A 23341-nucleotide genomic window follows, 5' to 3' on the forward strand; every position below is an offset into this window, starting at 1 on the left:
GGCGGGGATTAGAGAAGCTCAACTTCAAATTGTCGATCAAGATTTTCTATGTGGATTCTCCGCCATCTCGAAAAAACGGTTAAATTTTTTTTTTTTTGCAATAACTTGGCTCTCCGTCGAGATACGAAAATTGCGATGCGATACGTTTTTGTTGCTATTTTACGTTCTACAATTTAGGTCGTATACATTTTTCACCTACCATTCATTGTTGTTGAGATATCGAACTAGAACGTCAGAAATTCAGGTAGTGAACCTGTTTTTTGCTGTTTTCTTCTTTCTCGTGATAGATATCGAAAACATGTCTACCGTTAACCTTGTAGATCATATGAATACCTGCTACGCAGTTTTTTTTATATTTTGTTTTTGGACGAAAATTACGACTTGTATCGCGCCGTAAAGTCGGTAAGTCCATGCGCAGTTTCGGTTTCGTTGCTCGTACGGTTGTATTCATATCTCATAACAGATTAACGGTCGTTGAGGGAGTTATTGCGGTACAATATAAATAATTGAACCAACCGAATTATCAATCACACACATGAAATTTATTATGCAAAAATATTTTTTTTATGCTACAAAAAATAAAGTTAAAAGCAGTCCGTTTTTCATATTAATATTTTTCTTCGGTTCAATGGTTCTGGTTTGAGGTGTTCCTCGGAATTTGAAGTGAAGCTTTTCTAGCCCCCCATGCAATATCCAAAAATCAGCTTTTTCGGTTCACTTGCATTTCTAACCCATATTTTTTCGACGCAATGACTGGACTATGATTGGAACGTCAACTTGAAAACACAGTATTGTTGAAAAAAGTTATTACAAATCGATCGGATTACAAGACTGTGATGTAACAATCACATAGAATATATTCTCTTTCTACGTAACTTTGGATATAGAACGAGCAAATCATGTTGAGGTCGCTCCCACCAGAAATTATGGTATATGGACATTACACCTACATGTTGCTGTGGAAGTCACAATAGTTTCATGTACATAAATAGGTTTATTGCGGTACAAAATTGTAGCACAATCGGAGTTCTTGTGACAATTCTTTCTCCCGTATTCATAAGTGCTGAAATGAATTTAATATTGTGATAAGCTTCGCGAGAAAGGTTACGGCAACTATGCTAGACGAGCAAAGGCATACGAATGAATAAAAATGCTAAGACTTTGCGAGCATCGCTGCTGCCATTCCGTTCGAAGGCTGGTGGCATGCGTTTGCCCAGTAATAATCACGTATTTGATTCAAAACTGCGCGTGGCTTATTTGTTTCAAGTGCGTAAGAACCGAATATTTCTTACACAACGACTGCAGAACGATAGGCCCCCTCCACATACTTCTTTCGACCAATAGTTAGCCAAGAAAGGTTTTCCGCTGCATACAGTTCTCCCGACCAAATGCTTTCTGCGCAAAGTACGACGTGGTTATTCTTCACTGCAAAACGACCCGCTAAGTGACATTCATTGCCTGCTCAGTGTCAGAGTAGGGAAGAACGGAGTGGCATAGGTTGAGTTTGATTTCTTTCAAGAATTCAAAGAAACACTTGATGCATACGGCAGTTACTGTATGTTCGATAGATCTTGAGACATTTTAACTTGAATTTGTCATCCCTGAATAACGAGTAAGTAGTTGGCAAATAATTGGAAAAATGCATGGAAGTCAACTCTTATGAGCAACGTCGAATGGGCGCGAATCGTAATACACAGAATTATTGAAGTGCTGAACGTGCATTGAAGTGCATAACGTACTCATAAATATTATCAACTATATTTCTATTGTTCCACTCTCCGAATCTCACACTAAAGCAGTGATGTGGCGAATGTAAATCTTCAAGTATTCGCGAATGCGTGTGCGATTGCGAATGCGAATACGAATATACATTTTCGAATGTGACGACATTTGTATATGGCTTAAAGTTGACGATTGATCGACTCATAGATACACCATGCAAGACACATGCACACATGAGCACCGTTTGCACCTTATTCCGGAAATTGCCGAACTGATCCAAACTAAGCCGATTCTTTGTTCGATTATATGACGGCTAATTGACAACGGAAGCAAATTAATTTTGAGGCTAGAGTGTGAAAACTGGAGACAAACTTTTGTAATCAAACTTCATTATCAAACTAATGTTTTTTGTCTTATTTCATATCATTTCCATTATTTTTATGAGCAAAATGTGAAGTATTCGTGACGATCACATTCGAATATTCGTTACATCACTTCACTCGAGTCACCTCCTTCAATTCAAAACAAACTTTCTCTCTGATACATATTTAGCTCTAATCCTGAGTATTCTTAGTTGTGTATTTTTATAAATCGTTCCGACTAAATAATTTGCGAATCGACAAAATCTCTTCATAATCCTTTTTCTGAATTCTACTGTACACGGAAAATATGCAACGTATCACCGCTTCCACTCGAAAGCTTGAGTTCCTTTTCTTTCCCGTCGAATACATTACAATACATTTTCACGGACGGTAAACTACTTTCGCTCGACCGTAACTGCAAGGACATAACACCGGATTTCTTTCATAGCAGCTCAGGTTAACATTTGTTCACATGCACTTATTCCTGTTGGTGAGTATAGTTTGAGGCACTCTTCCCTAACCCCTGCCTTAGTCTTGAGTTTCTTTTAATCCCGCGACTTGAGTTATTTCCGGTGTTACGGGGTAGATCTTGCAGATTTCACTAACGCATAGCGGCTACTGGACCCTAATTCTACGCCTAGCTAAGGTATTCGTTGGCTAATTTGCCCATCTTGGCGTACACGTCGGTTATGCACTTGTGTGCCACAACTTCCACTGCAGAAAATGAGTGAAGGCGTGAGAAATTGGTTTCGAGGGAGATAGAAGACATAAATGGTAATGTAAGTTCATTATCAATCTCTAGAGGACGGGGAATTTTTAAGTTTAAATCGAGTATCGATTTTCTCTAAAATTGTCTTAAATGTTCACTCAACTTCTCAAGACAATTGTTTGACTTGGCAGGTGGTCCCTATAGGGACCTATAGGGACCTATAGGGACCACCCCCGTCCTCTGAAGGTTAATGATAAACTTATTCAACTATAAGTATGATTATAAAGAGTTGACGTGGGGCAAGCACTTGAATTGGTTTGAAAGGAAATAAATAGAAGTGACTTGCATGAAAGATAGAATGGAAGTGTTCGATCGAGAGGATGTAAAAGACTGGCTAGTTGCAGTTTAGCTGGTGCCGTGTGCAACCAGCAGCGAAGGGCTCAAACTGCCGACTTGGTGTAGAAACCGTGGCAGCCAGGTGTGGATAAGTAGATGATACAGGGTGAAAAGTGATTGAAAGACTTTGGAAAATGAATTTGAGGTCTGAGAGATGTAACACTGCAAACAACGTAGCGAAGTTGTATTTGTGCGTTTTCTACAACTATCTAGGACATCTCCTTACTTTTCAAGCATTCAGGGTCAAAGTCTTCCCAAATTGTTGATTCGTCTGTGAATATTTTCTCAATCCGAGAAATCTGATTCTACCCGTGAAAACGATCATTCTTGCTGATAATTACCGATTTCCAGTCGAGAAAATGAATTTTTGGGTACGTATTTTCCGGCGTCGTGGGTTCATTTATCATTCAACACAGAATCTGGTTGAAAACAGGAATGCAATTTGAGATACACCAACCTCCAATTTTCCCACATACCAGTACTTCAGTGTGGCGGGCGGGCGGGGGGGGGCGACGAATCCAATAGTCGCTTATACATATTACAGCAGTTGAATCCTTTCGATATCACGTACTGCAATGATTAGCAGACAGCATCAGCGGCGATGACAGGTCGGACCGGTCCTAATCGGTAACTTCGCGGGGGAAACATAAAGGCTTATACAAGGCGGAACTCAATAGTACGGATTTCACGATAATAATCGTTATTAATTTCTAAAAGAGCGCCAGGACAATGGTCACGCATCCGGAACTCCGAGAGGGGACACCTTACGGGCTAGCAAAAACCGTATTTCAGGATTTTTGTCCATTCAGTTTCAAATATGAGTGACAACAAGACGGAAATCAGTGGTGAATTTGACGACGTCTAGTGGCCGAGATTTTCAAAGGAAAGGTGGCTGGAGTGAGGCTAACACTGCGAGTGGAAGGCCTCACGCGAGGCTACGAAGACGGACAGAGCGCGAACGTAGAGCTTTGCCGCAAGGAGAACCGAGCCGGACGAGATTACCGTTGTTGGCCAGCAAGCCGTAGCTTCCTCTGTAGAAGCCCAGCATCTTGTTACACTCGAGGTTACACCGCGAAGCCGGCATCACGCCACTGGCAAACTATGGAGCACTGAGGAGTCCGGCGGCCAGCCAACGGTCTGTGATATCGGACATCGACACTAGCGATAAGCTATGATTTGAGAATTCCTTAATCCGAGAATCAATAAAGTCTAGGAAATTTGTCGCTACTAATATTGTCTTTATTCGAATTTCGACTCCGTGTAGCAGAGCTCGTCACTCTAGTCCTGACGCCATCCGAGTAAAAGACAAAACTTTAGAAGTTGAGCCTAGTGACGTATTTTTGGAGAAGAATTCGTTGTGTCTGCCAGTGAAGATGAGCGAAGCTAAGGTTCAAAAATTGAGTTGGAGAATTCTTGGTGTGGCTGCGAAGCGGTGAGCGCTATTTTCCTCCTTGCGGACGAATTTCAAGTGTGATTGAGACGGACGCATCGACTAACGGTTGGCCATTTCGACAATGCGTTATAGACGTGCTTGAAATTTGTTTGCCGTTTTATTGTCTCGTGGCCGTAGCTTGAGTTTCGCGATAACGCAGAGAGCATCATTGGTTTGTCGAGAATTTATAGTAGAGTCACGGCTTTGACGAGGGGTGAACCTCGCACTTATTTGGGGAAGAAAGGAGGGAGACGAGCGATGAGGGTGAGTCAATTTACGTGCCGGGTTCGTAGAGAACAAAACTGGGTCTGTATTTGGTCTTGGTTGGCGAATCTTACTCACTAAATAACAATGGGGTTGGTCCCGCGTGGCGGCTGGTCACGCCCCAGCCGGTTAGCGTTATCTTAAATCTAATTCCTTAAAACTAATGAGTAAGTACAAATGATCGTGTGAGTGAGAGGATGTGTGTGTGTGTGGGTATGTGTGGGTGTGGGGGTGTGAGAGAGTGTGGGGAGATCTGGTGAGGATGCAGTGGTGCGATGTGGTGGCGGGAGGAGGAGGTGATTGGCGTGGTGGTTGCACAGAGGGGCAAAATGCTGATCAGCTGACCTTTTCTGCAGAGTGGACGTGGCGTCGTTGGAGCTTCCGTCTATCGTCAAAGTTAGCACAAGAGTGACTTCTCCGGCCGGCCCGGTACGATTTTTAGCGACAACTCATATTGAATAATGAAAGTACCAAGATTCCCCTCCCATAATCTTACAGTTAATTTACACTCTGTATCTTCTCGCTATTGTCACCTGTTTGACTTGGTTCCCAAATTGAGTCAGCGGATTACTCCCTACACTGCTAGTTGCACATGGAATGCGCTGAAGTGAAACTTGTCATTCTCCTAAATCCTTTATGTAGGGTAGACCGCGGGGTGCGACGGACCTTCCAAGAAATTTGACTAACAGAAACAAATTTTTTCACATATTATGATATTATTAGAGATTTGTTCAATATGTGTTAAATTAGAGAATGCAACATTCTGTCAGGTTCACAAAATCTGATCGAAAATTTGGAAAAAATGATGCTTCAGATGAAATCCATTTGTTTCAGAATACCAATTTTTTTTTGCTATATATTGATAGATAATCAATGATTCATTCAAACAGGTAGAGTTAAGTGATGCTGAGTAACTGCAAAGAAAAAAACATTTGTAATAATTTTGAGGTGGTCCATCGTGCTCGGGAATTTTTTTTTCCTTCCAACGACAGCAAAATAATGATGGATTTGGTCGGGATGAATCCAAACAATTTGTACGCAGCGCTCAAAAGCTACAAAAATAACTAGCGGCTTCGGGGTTCCGTCATGCCTGGCCTCTACTACTTACTTTTGAGTCTTCTTTTATGCGGCTATTTATTTGCCTTTTGCTCCGAACCTAACCTGAACTCTTGCATTTTCCCTGCCGCAAACAACTCCTTCTCCATAAGTTTTCATTTTACTTTTCAGATCTTCTACAAAAAATCAACTACATATTCAATCAATGAACTTTCGCAATACAAGTTCCTTTCATCTTCCCTTTACTTTACTCACGCGCGTGTAGTCTATGGGTTACCAACCGAAAATAGGGCGTAATACTATCACAGCTGGGCGTGGATGGGGACATAGAAGGCTATGTGACGCAACGACAGTCATCTACCCCGCAACAAAAGCATGAGCGAGAAACAAAATTATTGTTCTGTAAAAAAGGCCGTTACAATACTAAATATGTTCAGAAAAAATAACCTCGATGCTTGCAGTTGAAGTGTCAGTGCTTTGCGCACGTGTCATCATTGAACTAATGAATCTACCATTCGGGTGACGATTTTAAGTTTCTAGTAGCCGAGCAAAAGTATCTGATATTCGTCCATTTCTGAAATCATCAAATGGTAACATCTCTGTTACACAATAGAAAAGTTGTGCGTAGAATATTTCCGCTGAATGGGAGATTTCAAATAAAATATTTTAGAAGGTAAAGAATCTACATATCCCGATTACCTTAAGATAAATCGACATACATAACATGTCAGAATATTACCAGAGAGACGTTACAAATACAAAACTTTTAAAACATGAGTCTCAAAAGCTGTCTCCACTGCTATAAGATCATGCGATTGCTACAGAAATGTTCCGAACACTGTGTAAAGTCGTACGAAATGGAACGTTACGAAATAAAAAATCGCGCAAGAACCACGCAAATCAAATCAAGCATTGAAATAATGTTTATTGTGATGTTTCTTCAACATTATATGAATATCGATGCGCAATGTACGTTGGTGCCACCTAATTTCAAGAACAATTTACAATACATCTCTGAGTTGTGACGTGTACCTACGATTAGCGCCCATTGCGTACGACATCAATCTCTAGTACCTAACGTCAAATCTGTCGATAAGATTCGAAGCAGAATAATTTGTCTTTAGGTTCTCACCACCCTAAGGAGAATTCAGAATCAAATGGAAGTTTGACAGACAGGTGTACTCATGAAGATCCACTTATCACTAAAGGTGGTGTTACGCATTGTAAGACTCTCTTCGACCATACTGTTCAGATGGCCACTGCCTCCTGATGCGAAGCGTATCGACATCCTGAAACATCGGATCGTAACAGTTTTTCTAATGTTCAATTCTACGATACTTTCCTTTGGACTAATACTGAATGTGATCCGTAGTCATGATGACCCCGCTACCTTTTCCTCAAGTCTGACCGATCTGATTGCCGTTATATCAAGCAATTTGTTCGCAATCATCTGCGAAGTCGAAGCAGATCGCCTTCATGTTGAGTACAAACAAATTTTTCTTATCTTATAAATTTAAGTCAAAGGAAAATCATTAACAGATTGATATTTGATGTTCCGATGAAAAACGTGCGTTGTTTATCCCACGTGGAGAAAAATTTCGCGGTTACATTTACAGTTGTTGAATATTGTGAGTACTTCTAAGACTTACACTGTATAAAGTACAAATCGACCAGGAATTTTCACCATTGCGCAATAATATATACCTCTACAGTACTACCTCGTTATAAAGGAGTAGGTATTAGGGCGTTGAGAGGAATGGGGTTCCAAGAAATTCGTCGCCATAGCGTTTCCCCACTACCTCCTGATGATATTGGCGAATAACGGCTTCAGACATTACGGCGCCACGAGGCAATTGGCGTTTTCGGCGCTCTCCCCCCCCCCCCCCCCCCCGCCGCTCCTCTGAATTTTAAATTATGTGTTACAAATCATAAAATCATGTGTCAGCAATGACCCGCTAGTTAAACCGAATAAACCAATGAAAACGGCTTACCTAAACCCATAATAACTAAACCGGTACCAAAATAACTAAAGCAATTCCGAAAACAATACCAAATGACCTAATCAAACTCAAAAAATCTATCTTCGTTTTATTTAATATAACTTGCGACTTCAATTGTAAATATTTCTTTCGAATTTCCCACAAATCAGTTATTCTAAGCTCTAGTCAAGATTCAGCACCATAAATACGTTTTCTCGTGAATAGTGATAGAATAGGAGGCCGAAGGCAGGTAGCCATGTAGTCCATATTTCAAATTCCATACTTCTAACGATCACCATCTCACCAGCTTGATATAAATGCCATTGCTATGATTTTATTTCCATCATATAGACTCATGATTTATGAAACTATATTTTATTAAACTAATTCAGCAAAATACACCTGCGAACTTTTGCAGCGGAAAAGTTTCGAATGAAATCATTAACGTAGATAAAATCTAATATGTCTTTTTCTGTGCACATCAGGCCTAAGCCAGAAAGTCGATCTTGCCCCGTAGTTGAGCGGAGATAATTCTTGATTAATTTTAACCTAGAAAACGACCTTTCCGCATTGGCAATTGATACCGGCAACGTTAGAAATATTCGTATCGCGATGTATGTGTTCGAATAGACTGCTGCGAGCCTGTTACTGTGTGTATAATTCAAAACGTCCAACGGAGTATCGCGTCTTCTATATATGATATTAAAACGCTTACTTTTTCGTTCATTTCAACGCCATCAATATCCTGTTTTTTTCCATCGGTTAGACGTAATTGCAAATTGTGATGATGTTTTGATCTCTTCTCTTTATCAGTTTCATTTTTAAACGCTCTCAAGTCATGACTCTGACCCTCCAATGGAAACATAGTCTGAATAAGAGACGTGAAATGTCTAAAGAAAAATCCTGAAATCCGTAATCCTCGCGCTGTTATTGGGTATCACATGTTGCAAATCGCGTTTAGTTATAATTTTGGATATACGCAGATTTACGGGTTCGGGATTTGTGAGGCTTGCTTGGGTTCACTCGGTATTGGTAAGGTAACTTTGGTTGTGTATATATCGACGAAGCTGTTTGAATTTGCGTAAAGAGAAACAAAACGCCTTATGTTCTGGTGCCCCCCACAACGACGCCCTGAGTCGGCTGCCTCACTTGCTTAGTGTCTGAAGCCGGCACTGATCTCGGAAATCGCACGTGTCTAAGTATATCGATAATCACCATCAATCCTAGTTATAAAAGAATCACAGTTATATATACGAATTCGGTGTGTAAACGCGTATGATTCGACGCAATAGCTTGTTCTCTTGTAACGAGGAGTCCGTGCCAAAGTTCGGTGACACAGGCAAAGTGGGGGGAGCTACAAAACTTACCAAAGGTGAACGAAAGGAAAATTCTCTGATAAAAAAGACTCTTATAACACAGTAGTACTATACACCACGTACTCCAAACTTTTCAACGTAATTCTATTTTTTCGTCGACATAGTTCTCGATTGTAAGTCGAATTATAAGTAGCACTGCTCTATTCAAGTGATGTCCCTTTCACTTGGTCTTTACTTCTGCGCAACTGGACTTTCATATTTTGTCAATCGATTTTGGGGCTTTGCGTCACTGGAGACCAGTATTCATTTCTTACATGGAGGAAGCACATCCTCTCCTGTATATTGATATGCTTTAGACGCAGATGCCATTTCGGTATTTAATCTCATCGCCGAATCGGAACAAACATTTTTATTTAAAGCTTGCGAATAAGTCGCAGTTCTAAACTAACCCATTTGGCTCTATCAGAGTACGGTAAATTTTCTGTGCCCATGCGATCACGATCGTAACACTGAAAGAAGACAGTAATGGCGTTAATGTATTAAATTGAAGAAAAAGTCATTCAACTGATATTTTCCAGTGACTTGAATTAATTATCATAATCATCGTATCATTGTTTCAAAATACTACATGTCTATCTAAATTTTGTACTGTACAACTTGACCTTATGCCTACTTACTCTTAAACGCACTCCGTCGTCGAAAATTCAGCAAAGCTGCCTGTTTTTCTCATGCCCTAGTAGTTTCGAGATTTGTTAACCCATAATATGCAGGAATATCCACGTCGAATAGACACGTAAAAGTTCCACAAGCTCAGTTCTGTAATTTATCTTTTCAATGTAGCTACTATATCAATGCCCAAAATTGAGTGAGTCCGGCGAAGATGCATAGATTTTCAGGTCTTTTAATCAAATTTAGTCATCTCTCACAATACCAGTTAACTTTTCCACATCACGAAAATCACTATGTATTAATGTTCGATTATTTCCCTGATAATACTCCAAGTAATTTTCAATGAAAAAATAACTGGCTGAAAATTCACGTATCTCTACCGGACTTGTCCTCAAAAGACGTATTTCACATTCTTTGCCATTGTCGCAAAGGAATGTTTACTAACTATACAAACTTTTTAACAGGTACTGATAACCGAAGTAACGATGTTTATGAAAGAAGCTACTGACGAAGAATCCGCTATGGTTGACCTCTACATGAGCAAATGTTCACTGCTTCATAGTGTGATTATTCCCTCGGCTGTTGTGGGTCCATCACTCTATATAATCGCCCCCACTTTTTTAGCTCAGCCCTTTCCGGGTAAAGCCGCATATCCGTTTTCGGTAGAGCCACTTTGGATTTGGGCTTCTATATATGCTTCGCAGGCTATTACTATTTTCCACATCGGAACCTCATTGATGTTGAACTTACTCTTCGTAAATATGATCTGGTTTACCGTTGCAAGATCTGAAATGGTGTGCACAGACATTGAAAAGGCGGCCAACGAAACTGATGTCAACAAATGTCTTCGAAAGCATCAAGAATTGTTAAGGTAAGGTTAATATATCTACTTAAGTTTAACTATACTATATCTATTGAAGACATTGAAGGAATCGAATGCACAGTTGAAATGAAAATATGCCGAAACATTAGAATTTAGGGTTAATTTCTATCGACCGAATAGTCCATCGTCTACTGAAATTAAATGCCCATGTGGTACAATTCGAGAGCAATTGTTTGCCAGGGTGATTACCCGTTATTAATTTGGACTCGATGTACTCAACCTTACAAAAAACCTGTGTTGAACACAGCTGCCAGCGAGAATTTTTAGAGTTTCTGCGGTTACGTTCATTGCGGCTGATTGCCCTGGAAAAACACTACTCTCGGCTCATGACGTATGCGCATTGAATTGTTGCAGCTAACAGATCATTCAATCGTTGGAGTTGTACTTTGTATGATATGCCGAGTGATTGCCTAGCGGTCGAATGGTTTAGCGCGCATGCACTAATATTCTATCGCAGTAGCAGTCGTTTTGTCAGGTCGACTAACAATAAGCGTCGTAAGTTCAGATTGCAGGTCGCCTCGATGTATGTAATTGTCCTCTACTGTCAAAATTTTTAACGTTATACACATCGTGACGAACTGTCATCTGAACTTATGACGGTCAGTCGACCTGACAAAACATCTGCTCTTGCTCTAGAATTTCAGCGCACGCGAGACCGTTCCACCGTTAGTTTCCGTCTACTGACCGTAGTAGCGTCATGCATAGCGTGCAAGAGTACGGAACTTTAATCATATATCATATATTGTAACTTCGTTATCTTAACTTTTCTGCTATCTATACTGCGTTCAACAAGAGAACGACATAGCGTGGTGCCCGTTCTGGTGGAGTGGGGGTCTGATGGGGATAGCGAAGCTCGGTACTCAGTATCGTACCTATAATATCGTCCATGTTTGCCCTGCACCTCAAGTCTACGCTCTGTGAAAGGACTCGCATGTGAAATGATATGAACATCGCGCTCTCATTATACCTCTCTATATCTATAAAAAGATTTTGGGAATAAGTAAAGTTAGCGTTTCGAGAAGGTTTTTCGTAAGATGCATGGAGTTAGCGTTTTTAAGACCTTCAGGATAAGACGCATGAAGCTAGCTGTTTATAGCTGTGCATTACGATAGACCTGAAGCAAACGCAGCAGCTATTTAAATAAAATTAATCTTTGAATATGGTCTAGGTCGCCGGGACAATGTTTTTCGTCGTCCAGGACCAGCGCCCCGTAGTATTTGTGGCTCAGGTCGCCGAGACGATGTCTTTCGTGCAATGAATCAACTTGTGATACTGACATCTCTTATTATTCACCTACCAATGAATAAATCTAAAAGAAAATATGCATAGTGCCATCCGTAAGAATTGCGATTCTCTCTGCTGTCACTATCGTGAGAAATGTCTATTAAACCATAATTTTGAGGAACTCTCGATCAAATATGGTTGCACATACCATTTGCAGGAATCATGATACTTTCCAATTCCAGTGTCGTAAGCAACGTCTGTGGAGTAACGGTTGTGAGAAACTTTGTCTGAACTTGGTTACCTTGACATGCGTAAAACTGTATTGCATGATCCTATTTACAAGAAGTTCATTGTGTATCGTCAATGACTCCGGTCGCCAGTTTGAGATTCATAAAATGAATGGAAGAGATTCCGTTTGCCCTGAAGACTGTGAATCAAAAACAACCAAGTTCCGATGCTGGATTAATAAAAAATAATACAGACATATTTCTGATTGATAGATTAGAATTTAAGGCATGAGAATCAGTGTGATCCACAAGATGAAAGAGAGACTTACAAAACAAGCTAATTCCGATACCAAATGGAGAAAAAATCATGGAGACAGATTTCTGGTTCATTGAACCGACCATCTAAAAATGAACAATTGAGATCCTTTGCATGTCCATTACAGTGAGCAATGTCTGTTCAGGTAATCACCCCGAAAACGAAAAGTTAAGTTTTCACCAGATCTCGATTTTTCGAGATCTAGAGAATCAGCTCCGACCGCGTTCGGGTGGACGTCTCTGTATGTATACGTATGCAAGCACGTACGTGTGCACGTCATCACTTTTTTGTCCGACGATATCTCAAGAACGAGTGACTGCATTTAAACAATTTGGTCCTCATCGACGCGGCTTTTCCATCCTCAGAACTGATGAGATTTTGGCTGTGATGAGTGAAGTACTTTTTCAATTATTCAAATAACAAAATTCTAAAAAGTCAAATGAACACGATATCTTGAGGATGGATGAACGGATTTAAATGAAAATTGGTACCGTGAGGTTTTTGGGTCACTCATCACGAATCTGCAGTCAGATCGAGAAATCCAAAATGTCGAATCCAGTATGGTGAAAAAAATCTAAGATTATTCAGATTTTGATGGACGTTAAGAGTTGGAGATTTTTTGGGTCACCGACAACGAATCGAAGGTCTGAATACCAAAATTTATGACGGTATATCCGTTACTATTCAAAATAAAAATAAAACTGTAACATTGTTACGTAAAATGGCATCCAAGGGCTTTTGAATCGTCACTCACAAATCTAAATTTGGAATTCAGAATTCGTACCGGATTTTGATATTCTTTTATTCCATGAACTTGGAACCTGCAATGTGAAAACGGGAAGTTTCTAGAGCTGGCTCACGGTTAGCCTAAAGCATTTTCCTTGGACACCTGTGAGTGCCATGAAGGTTACCAGTACTGTCATTTGGTTTTCTATTTTAAGCCAATCTTCGTATCACTCACTCAAAAAGTCTATCATCCTTTGCGATATTTGGATTCTGATACTGTAATGCTGAAGACGTAATAATCGTCACGAGCAAGACATTACTTGATTGAAAGCTCATGCCAGCACTCTTAGGCGGCCACTAGACGACGAAAACTACGACGCCCACTACCTGGATGCGTGAACCTACGGAACGCCGGACCTAGACGCCGCGCCGCGGCGCCGAATGCGTCGAACTACGGGCTATAGGACCTACACGCCGACACCTACGACGCGGACGACCTGGATGCGTTTATCGTCGATTGACAGAGCACAAGATTTGGTGGCAATGCCTGATAGTGGCGCTACATCCACGCCCACGGGCGGCCATTTAAATTTATCTGTGATTTATAATGCATGTAGCAATTTTTATGAATAATGAGGTCGCTAGCTGCGTTTACCCAGGAGCGGAAAAAAAAAGATTCGTCATTGTACATCAACTTTGGCTGGGAATATCTTCAAAACAGTGGTACAGACTTGAACCGAGTTTATTGAGCAAGGTCAAACGGACAAAGTCTCTGCTTTCTGTAAGTGTCTCTGGAAATTATTCATCCTTCCCGGAGATATGACACCCTGGTTTCGGGCTTTCGTTGGCCGGGTAAATGAATCTCTTCTAGCACTCGCCGGCCTACGGATACTTGGCGGCGATAACTTACCGCGAATCCTCATGCCGCATCAAGTTACTCTTATTGTTGAAGTCATATGCCATTCCAAAACCTTCAAAAACTCAAGTTTATCATCATTTTTATCCGCAAATATTCGAAAATAGCACGTCAATTTCCCATGATGAGGTGTGATACAGCGAAATTGATGTTTGATATTTCTCTTCTTGGATGTACAGTTTCACCTCATTAGAGTAATTTGTGGCCGATAAAAAAAAATACAAATCACCTACTTTTCAATGCACTAAAAAATGTATGAACTTGATCAAATCCGGAGAGATCCGCCTGGGAGACCTTCCTTACGAGACAAAAATTCTTGAACTCGATTCACCTAAAGTAAACGCTGAGTTTTCCTCTCTTGAATCCTCTGAATTAACGTTTGTTTGGCGAGGAAATAAGCTTTTGGAATAAATGGTTGTGACTCACTTTTTCGGTTAACTTGGTGATTCGGTCTGTCGGCGGCTCCGCGTACTCGGCAATGACAGGACACGCGACAGACTGCTTGATGATATTTTTTTCCCATCATTGTCGTTGACATTATAAATGATAATCGAAAGGCTGTTGATTGATTCGACTCCAAGTTCAGACCCAGAACAACAACAAGACGTTTATTCAAAATAGTGAGTTGAACACAGTAAAAAAAATGAATTCGAATCCTTAGTTAAGAATAAAAATAAATGCAGTTATTTGAAAATGTATCAATTGACGAATGACAAAGTGAGAGATTATTAATCTAAATTCGTTTCTATCTGCACACTTGCCACTTTGCGATTGGTTCTTCCCAATTTAAAGAAAGTTTTTTGTGCAAGCGCTCACCTACGACTTATATCGCAAACTTACGCTCCGTAAAAAAAAAATTACTTAGCGTTCTTGGTACACGATCTACTGTCATTTCTGACCTCACTGTAATGGTCACTTAATTGACCTGAAACGCGGGACAGAAGTGATGTAGGATTCTTTAGTGTGCTTTTCCAGACATTTCCGGGGGAAAAGTTTTTATTTGCCGCTCATTTGTGGGATATAAGCAGCACTTTCGTCTTGCTAACGGGGTAACCACTTTTCACGTCAATAAAGTGACTAAATCACATATGAACACGAGAATTAAGCCGATTATTCCCTCGCTTCACTCAGACAATAAACCAGGCCCTGGAAATAACCTTCGACTTCATTCCCTTGTCACATAATGCACTATATCGTTGAATAAGAGTGGGCGCAGATACATAATAGAGCCGCCTGGTTGTCTACGGCGTGGATAGTGAGATGTTCGTGTGGCCGTGTAGAGATTTCGGCGTCGACTATAAGCGTGTGCATGTGTCGAATCAACCATTGTTCCGAATTTTTGGCATCGTTGAAAGGAAGAATTCACGGCTCCCGCGGTTTAAATTTAAGGGATTACTGAATCGAGGCAGGTGTACATGTGTGTGCTGGAATTCATAACGCCACGATCGTTAATATAGTGGTGGCAGCGTGAACTGAAGAATATCCTTGTGAAAGTGCTGCGTTTCGATTTTATGATTCCTTGATCAAGAATGAAGGTATTTTAACGAATTCAGGTGTGTTATAACGATTGTGTCTGACATGTGTGTGGGACATATTGTAAAGACTTATGAACCACCGAATAAAAGTGTATTTGAAGAAAATTTAAAGTTGTGTTTGATTGTGACCACGGATCCCTAAACTATGAACCCGATCAGTCAGTGATGTAATAGGTCCTTGGTGACCTGACTCTGAGGGCGTCGACGGTTGTCGTGTGCCTGTAGTGTTTGAAATATTGAAATACCGTACAGACTAAAGAGAATAGAAACAGTCTATGCACCCGACACACTGAGAAAGGCAACCGGAATTACTATCCGTCATATTCAGATCGAACACCGCACTAACCAAATAAATCTCCGCTGACGAGGACAGGTTCAACGAGTTTTATTAACGTTCGTACAATTTTCAGTTTCTCAGACAAAATGTCGACACCTGTGCGTCGTATGGCTTGTCAGGTAGCAGCAAGCAACTTGGCGGCTGTGGTGTTTGGAGGACTGATGTTCACTTACGTAAGACTGAATTGTAACAGATAAAAATCTATGTGGCGACGAAAGTTGCATGTCTGTTAGCTCTAAGACCTGATAAAATATTTGTTTTCATGTTATGGATTTATAGAAGTGGAGGTCATTTGCATTATTCGACTTCGGCATGTTGCTTCTATTCATGTTCTTCGCCTTGACTCAGCTGTTTTTGTATGCTTGGCCTGCGGACTACTTAATTCGATCGGTAATTGACTTCAGTTTCTCTCGTTCAATTCTTTTAGTGACGTTTGCCGAAATTCAAGTTTTTTACCTAATGCTCGTTAGATTAGAACTAATCGCTATCGTGCGTTAGCGATCCTCGTTAAGATGATTTCTAAACATGAACCAAAGCTGGCTCAGTGTCGGCAAAGGAAGGTTGTATACCGGGTTCGAACTAGCATTAGCTTTTTCGCTGGCACTGGTACCCAAGATATGGAAAATCGCTGACCCAGCGGCGGTAAACAACGTTTGAATATGGTACTGACAATGAGCCAGGTATGGCCTGTATTACCAACGTCGGCAAACGCTTCACGGGCACCCGTCATGCATTGAGTCTCACGTGCTTAATGAACGCCCTTGTTGCGTACAAATGCTGCGAAAGAAAACTTGCGAATATGTTGCCGCTAGCGGTGACCACCACGTAGCCCGAGTCAGCACTTTCACCAGATATTCTCAGTATAATGCCGATAATGATATGCATATCATTTCAATAACCTCTTTAGTACGTATTTCTATCTTAGTTATCCTAAACTGCCCTTCGATTTTGAAAAAACTTGATTCCTTTATGTATTTATTTTCGTTTCAGTTGTAAACGAGTATAATTCTAGTCAAGAAAATTTATCAAATGACAGGGAATTTTTATATCAATATTTGTGACCAAACTTAGAGTTGTATCATCGAACCGTCCATCGTTCGTCCGTCATTCATTGGTACTACGTATATACGTTACAAATATGTACACTAGAAACACCTTTGTGTCATTTATTCTACCTACGCCATACTCCCTCGAATATTTTTGTGATATTTTGTTCTACTTGGTCTACAATACTTGGAGAAAGTTTCAGCTGGAACTTTTGTTCAGCATTTTACAACTTACTCAAACTATTGTGTCACCCTTATCCACACTTTCGCAAGGCATTCATATCGATAATAATATTTTGTGTCTTCCAAAGAGCCTACGAGTATCAGAAAGCGTTTTGCATAGCCAGTGGATGGAAAAATCGCCGCAGACGCGCAAGTCGTTAATCTTTATGATGCAGAGGGCCACTGACCCATTAGTCATCAAAGTGGACGGCCTACTTCCGGTTTTGAATCTGGAAATGTTTGGAAGTGTACGTTTTTGATGAGCCTACAACATACTCACTTTTTCAGAAAACTGCTCAACTTATTAATATTGTTTTACAGGCGTTGTCGACCAGTTTCTCGTACATCGCAACGCTGCTAACGATTTTCGGCAACTGAACAAGAAAGCAAAAATTTGCCGGGACGTGAAGAGTTTGTTTTATCAAAAAAGGTATCCTACTTCCCGCATGTGGGCCAGTTTATTGCGTTCCATCGAGCAATTGGGTTTTGAAAATTTGACACGTCTGTCATTTTCACATCATATTCTACGTGATCAAAGGATGACGGCGTAAGATATAATGCAAAAAGCAGACTTATCCAATTTTTTATACCTGTTTGTACGGTAAGAATTCATAGACCGGCCTGTATATTTTAAAGATATTCTTCAATGACACATATGAGGTGATTGTGAAATATATAAGGTATGAATTCAACGTACGTATATGTGATTGCAGTAATTTGAAATTTTCAGCCATACAATGAACGAATTATCAAAACAACAATAAATAATATTGAGTTGAGCCAAAAACTTTCATATTGATCATATATATGGTGATATACTGAGACGTTTTACGAGAGAAATACTACGAAAAATGACCTGCTCGTAGCGTGTGCAATTCAACTTGCCTAATTTAGATCAGCCGACATCCATGCTTGCAGCCTGAAGCAAACCATCACCGATAAAAACAAATCATCTAGAATCGATTCGTTGAATAGTGTCAGTTAGCTAGAGGTTATGTAAGTAACTATCACGAAACGGGTATGACTAAGTCATGTTCATTGTAAATAATGATGTATAAATAATGAATATCAACTGCCGTATTAAAACCATGCCATCAATCTGCGAACGGTCATGTTTTTAACTTCGGGGTTGGAGCTGAATGAAGACTCATGTGGATTTTCTTAAGGTTCATGATTTTGAGCTTTATCATAACATAACCTTTTTCCGATGGAAAAAATTATACCTCAGATTACTAATTTATCACTTGGCGTAATTTGATAAATTCGAAATTGGCGTTCGCAACCTTGTATTAGGTTGATGCTGGTTTTGATCAACGGAATTTCAATAAACACATGTCGCGTCACGCCGTGAGGTAAAACACATAGCAACCATAACCTCTCGTGGCTTACGGTGTAACCGCGATCTACTATTCATCGTTCACTCTACCTACTGTGATACTGATAACGTTTTCACGAAGTTGACCACGCATATAACTTGAAGGACAATCAGGTCATTTAAAAAAAAAATTCGGTATAAGACATTGAGAAAGAGTAATAACGACAAGTTTAGTAAATGCGTCCGTGTCATGGGTAATTTCATTCAGAATGTTTGCTGTACAAAATGAGTTTTGAACTAGTGAACAATGGTGTATGCACTTGTTTGAAAATATATATTGCATGTATTTCAAATGCATATATCTACGTTGTTATAGTGAAGGTAATATATGTACGTTGAACAAACGTTGTAAACTATTTGAGTTTACCATATAAACCTGGCATATGCGTATAACACGAAACTGTAACAATGGACACTAGATTTTAACTTATAAACGACAGGGCGATGTACCTAGGCTTGAGACTCATTGAGTATATTTCTGATGAGTGAAATAGAAGGTTATTGTGAAAAAAGACCTACGAAAGCCATTGCACCCGTCCGACCGATTCACATTGTTAATTAAATTTGACAATCAATATATGAATAATACCAAACTGCAAACTAGATTCATTTATCATAAACAGGATATATTTGTTGGCTGTGTTCCGGGGTGGATCATTGCAATCACAACGAGCGACTATCGATGACCGCATCCACACTCAGCCGTGATGTTATTACGGCTTGTTTCGGGTTCGTAACCCACCGAATCCGCACATGTCCGAATCTGGATAAGAGGACGTAAGAGGAAGTTGCATTAAGCAGTTGAATGTTTAAGTACACAATTGATTTATTGTGAAAGATATGGATAGTACAGTGAAAAGATGTGAAGGAGGAAAAAGTGAAGAGAGGTGATTTTGGATGTTGGCCGAATGAGCGATGACTTGAGTGTACCTATATAGAGAGGATGCAAGGTACTGGCTAGTTACCGTTTAGGAGTGGAGGGAGCATACTACTGACTCGGTGAAGATGAGGAGAGGATACACCCTGTATAATTACTATACGAATGTGGGAGAAGAAATATGAGATCTGGAAGACGTATCAAACAACTGTTCATCTTACCTTTTTTCAGCTTTTTCTTTCATTATTAGAATAAAATTGATAACATAACAACTTATGAGTACAGATTTGAATTCGTTCGATTTACAGTTTATATTTAAATTTGTAATCCTCGTTGTATTTTTAAATCGGAGATGTTTACGTGGAATAAAAGTGCGTACTTATGTTCATAATAATAGACCTCTTTTTTTTTAATTTTCAATTTGAACTATGCATTGTAACACTTCAATTAGTAAGACTGTAACAACGGTAACGTAACACATATCTTGATGAGTCCTAACGCGAAAACCCTCCCCGGGCACGTGTGACCCTGATGTTCCGGAAAAGCGGACTCAAAACCTACGTCAAGTTAAGCTAACTATTTAAGTTAATTTTTACGGCACGGGCATTGAAGAGTCCACTTTTTGTGGCAGTTTTCGGTCCGTAAAGTGACGCTTAATACGGCAGCGAACAAAGTTGCGGAATGAAGTCTTTATTCCGCAGTTTTGATACGCAGTTCGAAGTGCGCATCCCAAACTGCCGAATAAAGTAGCTTTGTCGAACAGATTGCGACATAACCTCACTCTTCGTTTTGCTTTTCAATGCCCATATGGTAAAAAATATTGTATGCGGCATGCCCGTAAACCGTTTATTGGCTCGGATAATTTCAGTACTCGCTTCCGGCTCGCCTTCAGCGCGGTCTGGAAATCTTTATCCTTGCCAAAAAAACAAACGGTTCACGGGCATGCCACATGCATAGCTCTTTTTTTCTTTTCCTCTCTTACTGTATGAGGCATGTGTCCCGAGCTGCGAACACCATCAACGAGGTCAACTACCGCAGTATGCCGTCAACAAAGACGACTATCGCCACGAGTGACGACGAGGACCATCGCCGACGTATGACCTGGACCTGAGCGAGGGAGCACCGAGAGTCGCACGAGTGCTCAGGCGAATAGAACACCACTCCGACGCTACAATAAATGCCTTTTTTGACTCTGGTATAGGGTCAGTAGTTGAAACCATAAATCAACTTCCGGAGGGAAAAGATTTCTCGGCCAGGTGCCGAATCATCATAAAAATATCGCACGGCCGCTGGATGCCTAGATGCGACGGCGTTCAGACGTTATCGATGACTCACCGGTCTGGTGCCGGACTACTCCACGGCCTACTTTGCGATGCCACAGCTAGCCAAAAAATGCCAACGTGACGAAAAAGGCGTTCTCGTGGATCACGGACGTAAGGCATAAAACCAGGATGGTGAAGCTACGCCGCCCTGCCGTGAGGGAAGCTGTCGGACGGGTTTGAGGGTGTTAGCAGTTTTAGGGATTATCATCCGAGGAACGAACCACGTCGGTAAATGAAGTTTTTCATAACCAACAACCATCGCGTGCAAAACGTGGGTAACATACCGTCCTTATTGTGAAATTGAAAACTTGAGAAAATCTCGCACGAGAAATATATACGCCAAAATTATACGACGGAAAATAAATATCAATCAAATACACGAAAGCGTATCATTTATATTTACCTGAATAATTCAAATCTGTTATAGGCGACGTCAGCATCTCTCAGATGCGCGATTTATTTATTCAAAGTTTTTTTCAAAATCAACTTTGACCTGCAAATATTTTCGAAAAAATTTTGAACCACTTCATGTTTGGTTCCTATCTTTTCGAGAATATTCCAATGAAGAATTTTGTGATTTTTTGGGCAGTTTTAAAATTATGAATCAAAAAAATTCAGTGTCACAAAGTTTTGAGATATTCAAAAAATTATGAAACACTTTTCGCTTCAATAGATACACGTTGAAAGTATGTAGAATGCTGAACCTGTTTTTTGAGTTTTTCCCAAGATTTTGCCGTGGTAATTGGGTTATAACTGAAAAAAATTACGCAGGTGCTTCAATAAATGTAAGAATGAATAATGAAAATGAATTTCTGCGCTACCTCCGTCAAAAACTTGACTACTTTATAGTTTTCGAACGCACTTGTGCTTGCAAGGTGACTTTTACGCACTGGTGCTTATAAAAACTACACAGAATTCTCGTTTTTGACAGGAGATTGCACAGAATGCATGTGAAAAATCAGGGACTTCTTGATTCGTGTGGCACTACACACTTATCACGAGATCTCTATTTTAAGTGCACTTGCCACGAAAATAACTATTATCATGAGGTTCGTTGCAAATTAATTGGTATTATGAATAAAAGTCTTGTGAATTTATTTCAAATTTTAATAAGGTATTAAACCTTGTCCTCCATTATTACAACTTTTTGTGAATGTGCCGAAAAATAGCTAAAAACATTTATTTTACTTCCTGCACAATATTGACGTGCTTATCAAACCATATTTTCTATCTCAATTATTTGAATGCCCAACATTTTTGAGATTCAAATATTAGCGCGCTGAGCTCGATGACAGTTTAAGCACGGTGTGGATGAGTAGGTGGAAGAATAAGGATAAGTAGCTTTGACTAGGCACTCTGCGAGATGACGCCCGATATGTAACACATATTCCTCGTAGCAGTATAGTCTCGACATTTGATTTTCACAATTTTATACTAATTTATTCGTTATACACGCAATTATTCTAGTCGATCAACAGTATGATATTTTAAGAATCACAATGAACAATCAAATGGCCATAAATCATCAAATATAAACTATCTACGAAACGAATGTATTATTGGAATAACGATCTGACGAGATACGTATTGTAACGAAATTATTCAAAGATATATCTATCCAAGGAATCTGTGTGGTTAAATTTGAAGATAAGGTACAAACTGTGATTGTATTTGTTATTTACTGTTTAAATGGCTAGAAATTTCGTCACACATTGATCATTGACAATTCATGATTCTTCAAAGTCCTGAAAAAACGGAAAAAAATCTTTTTTTCGCAGAGCAAATTTGGAAATGTTCAGAATTACATTCTTAATATCATTGAAAAATCAACGGTTTTTTTTCAGTCACTGATTTTCAAGGAAAATAATCCGTTGGCTTTCAAATCACTAGATCCTGTTTCTAAAGCAACGTTGTCCGTAAAGTCAATTTTTATCCTGTCAGCTTAAACCACTACATACCTACATGTGTGAAGACGGTTCGAAATTGTAGTTGACATGAAACTTTATTAGCACGAAATGATACTTTCACTTGAACTGTTGCATCGCTACTTCTTCGTAATACATATTGATACTCTGCGATTCCGCATCACAGGAAGTTGAAGCGAGCATATCTAGCTACACCTTGAACTGTTGCCCATTTATTCAATTTCAAGAAGTTAGAATTGACTATATAATTGTCACGTGTCCAAAAGTGCGAGTTGAAACAGTTGAATAGGCTATTCCAAAAGAGATATGTGGTTTGGAGCCACCTGCCTTTTATGCATAGCAAATCCTGTGCAGTCATAATTCAACATGCAGATCACTTTGTCACACACTGTAATCATCCTTATCATACAAAAATATAACAGTTTTTGGAATATTCATTACGAGTGCGCGTAATAGATTTTTATTATTGTTGAGTGAAAAGCGTGTCAACCTAAAAAGTACAGAC

General features: G+C 39.8%; 1 protein-coding gene across 2 annotated transcripts; it reads left to right on the forward strand.

The window, feature by feature from the left end:
- Nucleotides 1–1455: 1455 nt before the first annotated feature.
- Nucleotides 1456–18253, forward strand: LOC124412969. Of its 2 annotated transcripts, none has more exons than XM_046893226.1 (8): nucleotides 1456–1612; nucleotides 7194–7419; nucleotides 10370–10776; nucleotides 16143–16242; nucleotides 16349–16459; nucleotides 17427–17585; nucleotides 17659–17767; nucleotides 18068–18253. In XM_046893226.1, the coding sequence occupies exons 2-7, from the start codon at nucleotides 7261–7263 to the stop codon at nucleotides 17713–17715; spliced, it is 993 nt and encodes a 330-aa protein (XP_046749182.1). In that variant the 5' UTR covers nucleotides 1456–1612; nucleotides 7194–7260; the 3' UTR covers nucleotides 17716–17767; nucleotides 18068–18253. The 2 variants fall into 2 exon arrangements, with proteins under 2 accessions (XP_046749182.1, XP_046749181.1); XM_046893225.1 differs by having other exon boundaries at nucleotides 1519–1612; nucleotides 7066–7419.
- The last annotated feature ends 5088 nt before the right edge of the window (nucleotides 18254–23341 follow it).

Source organism: Diprion similis, chromosome 12 (assembly GCF_021155765.1).
Source record: "Diprion similis isolate iyDipSimi1 chromosome 12, iyDipSimi1.1, whole genome shotgun sequence".
Classification (NCBI taxonomy): Eukaryota; Metazoa; Arthropoda; class Insecta; order Hymenoptera; family Diprionidae; genus Diprion; species Diprion similis.